Source organism: Salminus brasiliensis, chromosome 13 (assembly GCF_030463535.1).
Source record: "Salminus brasiliensis chromosome 13, fSalBra1.hap2, whole genome shotgun sequence".
Classification (NCBI taxonomy): Eukaryota; Metazoa; Chordata; class Actinopteri; order Characiformes; family Bryconidae; genus Salminus; species Salminus brasiliensis.
This window is the reverse complement of record NC_132890.1, coordinates 20,197,689-20,209,785: the sequence shown is the minus strand read 5'-3', so window position 1 is coordinate 20,209,785 and position 12,097 is coordinate 20,197,689. Positions and strand designations below refer to the sequence as shown.

Here is a 12,097-nt window from a genome sequence, read left to right as displayed (position 1 = left end):
TATTCGCATGTTCACGTGGAAGGCTTGTCACATTATGCCTTAAGTAATCAGTGTGGTCTATGCAACCTTCCAACAGCGAGTGAGCACCAGAGCACACTAAACCATAGAACTTGTAGAGAGGGAAATCACCACATAAGAAAGTCTTTGGGGTTTGCCAGACACTAGAGTGTGCTCCCGAGTGCAAAAAGCTTTTTAACTCGACTTCGTAGAAGGGCCCAATTTGTAATGATGACGTCAGTGAGCGTAAATCACTTTACAGCAGCTGCCATGAGCAGATGGGATTATTTCCAATTAGGAAGTTGTTCCATACACCCCACCAGTTAGCACTGGAGCTATAGTATGTAGCATTAAACATTAACATAGCATTATCTAGCCAGGACATTCACTTTCACTTTAAACCTATTAGCTATTTGTTGTGCAGGAAAAAGATGCAAACATGAGCTTTTTCAACACAAGTGTTTAGTTTATTTATTTATTTATTTAAGTACATTTAAGATTTTTTTATATTTTAAAAATAAACAGTCGCTTGTAGCCTGTGGACGACGGGAAATTATTTCAAAAATATTATTTCCAATTTCCATGTGTCTTTTCATCTAAAAACAATTCAAATCCTGACTAATTTAATTTGTTAATGTAGTTTAATTTATGAGTTTTTTATGCCTAAAGAAAAATAAAGAAGTGGCCAGGTTCTGCTGAAGACGCAATTTTCAATAACGTTTAAACTAAAAAAATAAATAGCTACAAAGATATGAATGAATAGTCAAATCTTCATATAGAATGGCAAAATCTGATTTGACAATAATCTGAGTCAGACAGCCCTATTGCTTATTCTTATTACGATGTGGGGCACATTTTCTTCAGTGTCTTTAAGCAAAGTTGCTCTTGTTTATTGTTAAAACTCTGGGAGATGACTGAAAAAAGGTTGTTCCAAGTGAACTAGGCGAAGACTGACCACATTTGTGGTCTAAAATGAAGGCCAATGGTCAACTCCAGTAGCTAAAAATGTTAAATGTTAAAACATGGATTATAAAAAACATGTATCTCCAAAACAGGAATTTACAAGAGAAGGCAAAACTGTTCTTAACTTTTAAATGGTCAATGTGAATTAAGCTTATTTTTTAAGTTATTTAGAGCATTTCTATTGGTCTATTCAACCAGAATTATTTCCACAGGAATGAGACAAGTGTTAAACTACAAATGGCCAAAAATAGAGATTTAGAGATAGAGATAGACATCATGTTTTTCATTGAGCAGCAGCACTGTGGCCTATAGCAGATTTGGTCTATAGTTTTTTTACGGCAGATCAGATACACATTGTTGACGTTTCCAGTGTAGACGTCCTTAAAGTGAGACTTTAAATTCTTACCATAATTGTGAATATTGTAAATGTTGTGAAAATAAATCAATGCAGGAAACAGATTTCAGTAAACAGGAGTTCACCTTTATTAATACATCATTTCACATATAGGACCACATGGGTTTTGTCTTTTATCTAACTGAAACAGTGCTCTGGCTAAAGACCTTTAGTGCTGACCTGGGACCAGCAGTACTGTCTGCAGCTGTAAAGCTGTGCCCATGTCCTGCTTTTTTCCTTCATTTTTTTGTTCAGAAGCTCCACTTATGACGCTTATGTGGATTCATGTAAATCGTCATAATTCAATTCCACAATTTCTTGTCTTTATCCCTTACAATAGAGGGATTTCTGTGAAACTTTATCACAGAGATGTGCGTGCAATCAGGGGGCAGAAAGCAACAAAAAGCAGCAGTCAACAGGAAACCCATCTATTTAACAGGCTGTGCCTTTAAAACGTTTAAATTCATGTATACATGTTAATGAGCTCTGTTCTGACTGGCTGCCCTCTATTGTGGGTCATTTAAAATGTAGTCTGTGTTTTGGAAGAAATCAAAACACTCTTAAACGTAAATAGGCAGGGTCAAATAGCTGTAAGCTGAATGGGTGGGCCTAAACAACTGTACGCTGAATGAGTAGTAATAAACCCCCCCTAGGCTGAATGAAATGGTCTAAACCGAAGTAGGCCAAAGGGGCCATTATTTAGAAATGCATTCCTGGTTGTGACATCACAACCACAAAGAATGCATGTTTGTTTGTGCAGGTCAGTTTTCATATATGGGCTGTATGGGCTTGAGAGTGAACTACTACATCATATGGCATGATGCGGGCCCTTTAATATGAATCGTAAAAGAAAGGCAGCAGTTAAGCCGTTCCCAGATCAGCTCTAAAAAGCTAACCAACACCAACATCAACAACAGCACAAGAATGAGCGAGAGACACTGGAGAACAGGGTAAAGAGAGAAAACAGAGAGTAAGAACAGCCAGAAAGAGAGAGAGTGAGGGAGAGATTGGAGTTCGGGTGGAGGACCCTAACAGGATCACTACAGCCAGAGAGAGAGAGAGTGAGAGTGAGAGTGAGTAAGTAAGATAGAATGGAACCGGATAAACACTCTGTATTAACCATACGACACTGTTAAACTAGGCCTTGTCTACATTAGTACTTATAATGCATAAACTGAGTCAAATCAAACAACCAAATTATTACTTTTTAAAAGCAGAGATTTTAAATATGCTGTCTCCACAAAACAGTGGCATTTTAAGACTCTTCTACCACCAATATTTTTGGAACAAGACTCAGGAAAAGAGAATAACACCAAATAAACAGATAAACAACATTGTACAAAAGGTTTCAGACATTAACGGAGTACTTCAGAGTTTTTCATTCTGATCTCTATCTACTGTATCTGTAGGGGACAGTCGATCACCACAGACCATATTTTCTGCAAGTTTCTCTGAACTCTGCTGTGAAGTTCTGCCGTGTTTAGACTCGTGACCAGCTATCTAGACATCACCAATCAGTGAGCTCCCACAGTGCCCCCACCCTGTGGATCTTTGAAAAATGCACAATTAGCTTTTTTGGACATGTACTACATAGACACAGAGCAGACAATAGACACACCATTACATGGTAATTTTGAAATAGCTTCAATATTTTAAAATACTGCATATACCGTTATACCGCCCCAACCCTGGCTGATTTCCCTGAATAAACTTTGTTTAGTCTATATAGAGTAAAAATTATATTTACAATGTCAGATAATGAAATCCAATCCAGAATGAACACTGATAGTTTGGGGAGAGATGGTTCTGCAGCTCTGTCAGGATTTCATAGAAGAATTAAAGTCAAAGAGCAAACATGCTGTGTACATAAAGTACTGTATATCTCACTAATTTAATTCTCTATTGTCTTTTAAAGTGGATGGAAGTTATTGTTACATTTCTTTTTGACCTGATGTAGTTTGATTTCTTTGTTTATTTGTTGTTTCTGCTACTTTTATTAAAATCTATGGTTTTGATTTTGATGAGCATTGTTAATTACTATGCATGAGCTCGAAGACACTTCATTTTTGATTGGCTGTTACTGAGGTTAAGAGTTAAAATTCTGCAGTGTTAAAGAGAGGGCATCAGCATTGTCTGTGGTGATCAACTATACCCTGCAGATACAGCTGATAGAGATCTGGATAGAACACTACTGGAGTTTTCCTTTAACGCAGAAACCATAGAGTCTACCCATGCAGTGCATAAGGCATCCTACAGCTTCTTTATAACAGCCTATCATCACTGTGCTGTACTGCAGGTTCTACATCTACTGCAAGTTCTGCTCAGGCTACTGGCGCTCCTGCTCTCCGATTCAAAGCCTCCGCTACAGTCAGAACCAGTGAAATATTAATCATCTAACTTTCCACACAAACAGCCGTGTCTGCAAACAAGGATAAATTAGCCTGCTGCTAATCCAGAACAACACTAATTTACTGTGACGCTCTACTGTCTGATATGAACTCAAAGCTTCAGTGGTAAAATAGATCTATACCAAACTTCATCTAAATGACTTTTATATTACCTGTTTTTACAGCATCTTTTTTTAGCCTTTATTTAGGTAAATAAATATTTTAATGGTTAGCGTCAGCTAATTTGAACTAGAGATATGTGTGTGTGTGTGTGTTGCTAGTGTGTGTTTGTGTGTGTATCGAGTGGTTTACAAATCTTTTGTTTTGATAAGTGTGACGAGTGGCTTGTCATCTGGGCTGTAGTCTTCATAAGAGATGGGAGCAGCATCATACATGGCCGGCCGGGATTTCTTTCCAAACCTGAAAAATAAAGAACATTCTAGAAGCTGAAGAACCAAGAGAACAGTTTAAAGAATGATGAATAAATATGTTAAAGTACCCCTATCCTATGTTGTTCATGTATTATAATCCCCCCTAAAACCCTCCTCTTACAGTATAACAGTCATAATTCATTTTTACACCAACCTCTCTTTATCCCTTACAGTTACACAGGCTGTCAGTGTACCTTTAACACTGATATATGGAAATGACCTCTGTAGATGCATGTAGATGTAGAAGTAGATGCACCTCATTCAAAATGCTTAGAGCTGAAATACTCCTGCAAGTTGTAGTATGAGTGGGTGACACTTTACTGTAGGCTGAATAAAAAAAATGAATTTTCTCTGACATCACAAAAACTGGGGGACTGGGGGGGTAGGGGACCGGGGCAATGGGTGAGTAAACAGTGTTTACACAATACTTTAATCTGCATCTAAGATGAAACCAAATTTAGAGACAAAAATACAGTTTACAAACACAGACAGACAGACAGCCTAACTAATAGGCAGACAGACAGATACATGTGCAGACAGATAGACAACCACACATGCAGACTGAATGACTGATAGACAGACTGGAAGACACGTGTTGCTATAGTTACCTGGCGTGGCGTATGGAGGCAATGGCGTTACTGAAGTCGCTGTCGATGCTACGACAGTTGTAGAACTCCTGGTAGGCATGCCGGGATGAGGCCTGGTACTCGATCCGGCTGATCCGACAAATTCCTACAATGAGGATGATGAGCATGAGGACAAAGGCCACACACAGTGCTCCAATGATGATGTAGAGCGAGTGACGAGGCATATTAGTGAGAGAGTCCACCGGGTGAGCCATCTTCCACTGCAGATCTGAGAGAGAGAGAGAGAGAGAGAGAGAGAGAGAGAGAGATTGATAAATAGACAGACCGAACATTGCTCAGCCAATCAGATTTAAAACCATAATTATTTATTATTTAATGAAAATTACAAAGAGGTTAAAGGTGAACTCACGGATCTCACAGTTCCCGCCTACCCATCCAGGTGGGCAGTGACAGGTAAAGCCATTTGATTGGTCGACACAGGTGCCGCCATGGTGACATGGGTTGCTCTCACATTCATTGATATCCACCTCACAGTTTAGCCCTGGAAAAAACAAAACATATGCAACCATATATGTTAGTATCTATATGTATTTACAATATGTCTCTGTATGTAATATATGTACAGTGTATGCATAACTAAGTATGTATATGCAGTGTGTTGTACTGAGTGTATACCTGTATATCCTGGGGGACACACACAGCTAGCATTGCTCCCTCTGTTCTCACAGTGACCTCCATTCACACACTGCAGCTTCACACATGGGTCCTTATAGATCTCACAGTGCCTCCCTAACACACACACATACACATAAACTGAATAATCAATTAATGATTACACAATGATGTGTAAATAAATCAAATCAGTGTAGGTTTGGGTACAGACCACTGTAGTCAGTGGCCCTCTCTCTCCCCTTCTAGTACATCTGTGTACACATGGTCACACATACCTGTGTACTGGGGGGTGCAGACGCACTCGTAGGCATTGATGAGGTCCCTGCAAGTGGCATAGTTCTGACATGGAGCCGATAAACACTCGTTATACTCCTCCTCACAGTACAGACCATGATAACCTGCAGAGAGACAGAAAGAGAGAGAGAGCGAGAGAGAGAGATTATTACAGTATGAGTATGTAGTTCTCGTGTTCCAGCAGAAGGTGGCAGTGCTGCTGTTTACTGTATTTCTCTCTCTGTCACTGAGAGACTGAAGGACTGAATGACACACACACACACACACACACAGGACCCAGATGCCCGTATACACACAGGTAATGTTTGTTTCAAAGGAGCCAGACATTTTAAATATTTTAAAATGTTTTCCTATTGGACAGCAGCAAAGAATCCCCTCCCCTACATTAATTAATGTTATTTTGCAGGGTTTCTTTAACAAAGGGTGGCTATTGGAGAAAATCAGTCTAAGTGAACAGCTAGACAGTGTTCATTTAAACGAAGTGATCCCATTGGTGCTTTTACAATTTGCAGACAAAGATGTATGAATAGGCAAGTGGCGGTTGCCATGACAACTAGAAGGAGGAGGACAGAAGTGGGTGCAAAGGAGACAGAAATACACACAAACACATACACACACACCAACACAATTATGTACACACACACACACACACACACACACACACACACAAACCAACACAATTATGCACACACACACACTCACAGCTAGAAACAGACTCAAAAGAGAACCTCCCTAGGAACACTGTGTGTGTTTTTTTACCTGGCACACACAGACACCTGTAGCTGGTTCCGGCACTGCGGCAGATGCCGTGAGCACACGGGTTTAAAGCACAGAAGTCCACGAGCTGACCGCAGGTGGGTCCGGTGAAGCCTGTTGGACAGGTGCAGCTGAAGCCACGCCCACCAACTTGTGGGTAACAGGTACCGTTATTGTGGCATGGATTGGACAAGCATGGGTCCACTCTTACCTCACATGCACTGCCCTGATAACCTGCGGAGAGAGAGAGAGAGAGAGAGAGAGAGAGAGAGAGAGAGAGAGAGAGAGAGAGAATGAGAAAGAGAGAGACCAAATTGTTTGAGTTGTCCTGGTTTTAAATAGCACCATTATTATTACTAACTACTAACTACTTACTAATTACATTGTTATTATTAAGAGCTCTTTATTCCTTTGTTAAGAGTGCAGAGCAAATTACTACCTTACTGAGCCACCAGAGGGCGTACACATCTTTCACAGTGTCTAGACTTTCCTTTTTCCAGTCTCACCTCCACTGAGACCTACTCTACTTTACACTCCAGCTCTCCTGCAGTCCAGCACCCAGCCTGTTTTACTCTGTTCTTTAAAATGCTCTGAAACCTGGAGCATGCTTCAGAGAAACCATCAGAACAAGGGGCAGCAGCTTCAGCTCAGAACCAGACTCAGCCAAGCCCTCTCTAGACCTCCCTCAGGACTCAAACGTCCAAAGACTGGTCATAAACTACTGTATGCAGATCAGGCTGGTTCCAGTGGCAGGATCCCAGAGTAAACCATACTAAACTGGGAGAACCTGTGTTTAGCTCTAAAGCTCACTGGAATTTAAACTTCTAACCTTGAGACCAGAGACCTCTAAAGAACCAGAGATGGTCCTTTAAGCTGTCAAGGTTCTATGTAGAACCACTGACTTTACCAAAGAGCCCTTTAAGATTTCTTGTGGGAACAGAAGTGTGTGGAGAAAAGAAGTGGGAGTGAGAGAGTTCCCTCCGGGGGAAGGAGCCGGACGGTTCCAGGTTTCAGGATTAATTGGAGTCGAGGAGGCAAGGTGTAAAATTAGAACCATGTTGACACAGTTAAGGAGCGGAGAACAGAAAGTAAATCAGGACAAACTGAGCGAACCTCAAACCCGCTCACTCACCGGAAACCACGCAGAATAGACACTAGAGCGTCTGAAAACTAACAGTTCCTGAACTCAAGGTTCTGACTGCAACTGAGTCAGCGGATTAGCTGAGCTGGTCTGAGAAAACTGGAACAGTGTGAAACTGAAGGGGTTCTGACTCAGCACCTCAGTGTCAACTGGTTCAGAAGAGCTAATGGATATAAATATGTATTAGCTGAAGAAGCTTTGCTGCATTTGTGCGTGACTGAGTGTTACCTCCTCTCCATCTGCCTCCAAACATTCATTCTTGGTCCCTCCAGGAGTGTTTGATCTTATTCACACCAATTCAACTGATTCTTGCAGTGTTTATTCAAACAATGCATCAATTCCTCATTAAACTCTACACCACAGCTTTGATGGTCCCATGGTTTGGAACCCTCCCATGTCGGCCATCGGTGTGATGCTACATTTTGGCTTGGATGGTTCCACAGCTCTTTGGCGGAGTGACTCCACATCATGGTTTGAATGGCTCCATGGCCCATTGGTGAAGGAACTCCACATTGCAGCTCAGATGGTTTCACTGCCCGCTGTTAGAGCTACTCTACATTATGGTTTTGGAATTCTTCCATGCCAGCCATCAGAGTGACGTTACTTTGTAGATTGGATGGTTCCACTTACCACTGCCAGAGTGACCCTACAGCACAGCTCGGATAGTTCCATTCTGCATCATGGTTTGAATTGTACCGCAGCCTGTTGGAGAAGTGTTTCTACATTGTGGCTCAAATGGTTCTATGTACTGCTGGCATGGCGACTCTGCAGACCAACTGGGCCATTTCCAGGGTGGTAATATGAGCATAGTGGTCAACAAAACGGCCTTGCCTGTGCCAGACTAGGGATCAATTCCCAAGCCAGGGAATTACACAACACTTACACCAGTAGGAGATTTTGAGTAAGACTCTTAAAACTACATTCTTCTATCTGTGCAACATAATGCACCTATAAGAGCATCAAATACATACTGTAAATGTGCTTTCCTTCACTCTGTATGTGTGCCAGTGACTTTACACCTTGACCTGGGGGTGCCATCATAATTGATTATATTACTATGTGCAGAAGAAACAAGGGCGCTTCCATCTGTGGTCTGTAGTCTCAGAACTTTCAGTGCTGTGACCTGTTTTGACTTTTGAGTTTATTACTGAAATACAGTTTAAAGCTCATAATATTTATGTTGCTGTTGCTTTGTTAATTCAATTTTTACAGTCTAATTGTTCTTGTAAATGGCCTGTATCTGTCCTTCATGAGTCTTTGTGTATTTACCCTCTGCACAGTAGCAGTGTGGTCCATCCAGGGTGCTGGTGCATGTGGCTCTGTTCTTGCAGGGGCCTGAAGCACAGTGATCCACCAGAGCCTGACACCTGTCCCCCTCGTATCCTGCAACACACACACACACACAAATAATCAGCTAACACCCTGTATTAAAGCCCACTTGCTGTAAACAAAGTTGCTGATAAATATCCCCTGAATTCTTAAAACCCAATTAGTGTGAGCACTCGTTAAGCCAGCTGTCCTCCTTCCTCCTTAACAAACCAATTAGCATCAATCTAGAAACACTTCAGTCTGTTCATATAATCCTGTTTCTGACAGGCCTGACAGGCGATGCTTGAGTCTGGAGCGGTGTGTATGTGTGTGTGTATGCATGTTAATAATCAACACATCTGATGTAACCTTTAGCCATGAGTTCTCACTTCCTCTGGGCAGCTCAAAATACACCTCACTGACACCATCACATCACCTCTTCCCCTCTCTCTCTCTCTCTCTCTCTCATCACACACACACCCATAATTTATTTGCTTCAAAAATCTGTCAAAAAGTAATAATAATTTACCAAAACAGCATGGACAGACCTTACATATACATATGCACTGTGGGGTTCAGAGTGGGAATGGTCTCTGAGTGGCTCTGTCATCAGAAGGTTGAAATAAGAGGATTTCTTCACATCATCTCTAATTAACACCACTAACCCTCTGCAGGAGTATGTATAGCTTGAATGTCAATATAAGGCAAAGTGTTCCCAGATATCTGATGGGAGCAATATGTGCACACACACCTGGTGGGCAGGTACAGGTGTAGTTGCGTCCCTCGTCTCCTTGTCTCAGGTCAGTGCAGGTGCTGTTGTTCTCACACGGCTTTGTATGACACGCATTAAATTCCTCACAGAAAATACCAGAATATCCGTCCTCACACTGGCAGTAAAATGTACTCTGAAACACACATCACACACCACAGGCTTTTAACACACCCACATAAACACACACAGCTTTTTATATGGTATGAATACTCAGCACAGTGCAATATAAATAGCAATGGACATGTTCTGCAGTAAATACTCTGCAGTATAATATTAGTGTCAATACTTAACAGTATGAATACTGTCCAGTATAAATATTAATTTCTACTCTTCAGTATAAATGTGCTGAGGTATAAGTATTTGTTTCTACTCTTCAGTATAAATGTTCTGCAGTATAAATATTAGTTTTTACTCTTCAGTATAAATGTTCTGAAGTATAAATATTAGTTTCTATTCTTCAGTATAGATGTTCTGCAGTATAAGTATTAGTTTCTACTCTTCAGTATAAATGTTTTGCAGTATAAATATTAGTTTCTACTCTTCAGTATAAATGTTCTGCAGTATAAATAGTAGGTTCTACTCTGCAGTATAAATGTTCTTTATTATAAATGTTCTGCAATATAGTGATTATTTTGGATGTCAGCCTTGTATCCCCAGTGCACTGAAATGAAGAAGCCAAATTTAGACACCAAACACGTTCTGGCTGATCGACTACATCTGGGGTAAGAGAGGAAAACAATACATTTTATTTTGAACCATTCCTTTAATGTCAGTTATTGTAACAGTATTTTTAGTGGAGTAAATACAACAAAATTATGATGTTATTTATGAGTTATTTCTAATCTATTTCTTAAGTGTCTGAATGTTGATTCCCATAGGGTAAAAAAAGCTGTGTAGTGGTGTTATGCTGCTGCATAAGGAGCTTGTCTGAGAACCTGAACTGCAGAACCGCGCCTGATTAATGAGCTCTCTCTATCTATTCTTAGACTAGCGCTTCTTTTTTCTCTCTCCATCCTCTGCTCTTGTCCTCCATACATCACACACACTGTACTTTTACAGTCCCACCTGTCCCTTAAGAAGATTTCAGCAAAAATATTACCCAGCCCTGCCCCCGCTCTTTCACCTCCCCCATCTTACCCATATTTTGTAAACCAGCAAAGACATGGTTGATGATTCTTTAGTTTTAGCATTGAAGCTATGAAAATAATGTAGCTACCAAGTAATATAAGCTTCTACCTAGCCAATTAACACTGGATCTATATGGTTAATGTAGCTAACAAGTAACGGAAGCTTATATCCCACAAATTAGCACTGGATATATGACTCTAATGTAGCTAACACGTAATGGAAGCTTCTACCCCACCAATTAGCACTGGAGCTATGAGGATAATGTAGCTAGCACGTAATGGACACTTAAGAACCACAAATTAGCACTGGAGCTATGAGGATAATGTAGCTAACAAGTGATAGAAGATTATACACCACCAATTAACACTGGACCTATGAGGCTAATGTAGCTAACAAGGAATGGAAGATTATACACCACCAATTAGCACTGGAGCTATGAGGTCAGTGTATGTGCATGATTGTTTTTTTGTAGGAAAACCGGTGTTTATTACTCTTACCACTGATGGCTGTGTGATGCAAGTTCCTCTTCCGGAGCACTGTGGGTCGTTAAAGCCGCTGCCTGGCTCGGTGCAGCTACTGGCCTTCACCATCAGCTGCAGCCGCACTGTCACCTCCGGACCAGACAGACTGCCAACACGCAGCAGAGCTACACCCAACACACACAGAAGCAGGGTTAAGCCTGGTTCCAAATAGCACACTCACAGGACTTTACTCCTCATGTGCACATGACTGCAAGGACCACAAGACTGTAGGGTGTCCCGTTTCTTATTCTGATGATCCAAAGGGTGTTCATAAACGCCCTCTATGCGCCCTTATTAAGCCCCTGGGTGAGGGCCACTATAAAGAGAATTCAGCAGTACCCTATTACATACAATTCCTGTTTAACAGCAGCTGTGACCTGTGATCTGAGTAAATGGCTTCTTTTGGGCTGTGTGAACCACTAGGGTGTCTCATTTGAACATTTTTTAATATGGCACTCTCAAGGACTTGCATGCTTTAGGTGCATATGTTGCAAACGACATCTGAGCGCTCCCATTTGAGACTAGATTGTAGAGAAGCCCTGTTCCACTGCAGGATGTCCCAGTTTTCATTTTGCAGGTCAAAGGGGACCTCTATATGCCCTCAATTCAGCCTTGACTCACTAGTACAAATACACATCAGTATAAATACAGAGGTATAAATATGTGGACACCAGTGTTTCTTCTGAAATCAGGGGTATTATTCTGAAGATTGTCCCATTTTGCTGTTTATAAGTAACGTTAAAGCA

At 41.0% G+C, this 12,097-nt stretch overlaps 1 protein-coding gene across 1 annotated transcript in view; it reads right to left on the bottom strand.

Annotated features, from left to right (window-relative positions):
• Positions 1–1,419: 1,419 nt before the first annotated feature.
• dner (delta/notch-like EGF repeat containing) overlaps positions 1,420–12,097 on the bottom strand; it is a 33,635-nt gene continuing 22,957 nt past the window's right edge. Inside the window, exons 5-13 of the mRNA XM_072695030.1 lie at positions 11,328–11,476; positions 9,682–9,835; positions 8,892–9,005; positions 6,485–6,715; positions 5,707–5,829; positions 5,435–5,548; positions 5,169–5,300; positions 4,781–5,027; positions 1,420–4,161 (exon numbers count right to left, since the gene is read on the bottom strand). Of these exons, the coding sequence (XP_072551131.1) occupies positions 4,050–4,161; positions 4,781–5,027; positions 5,169–5,300; positions 5,435–5,548; positions 5,707–5,829; positions 6,485–6,715; positions 8,892–9,005; positions 9,682–9,835; positions 11,328–11,476 (1,376 nt within the window). The 3' untranslated portion in view covers positions 1,420–4,049. The remainder of the gene's footprint in view (positions 4,162–4,780; positions 5,028–5,168; positions 5,301–5,434; positions 5,549–5,706; positions 5,830–6,484; positions 6,716–8,891; positions 9,006–9,681; positions 9,836–11,327; positions 11,477–12,097) is intronic.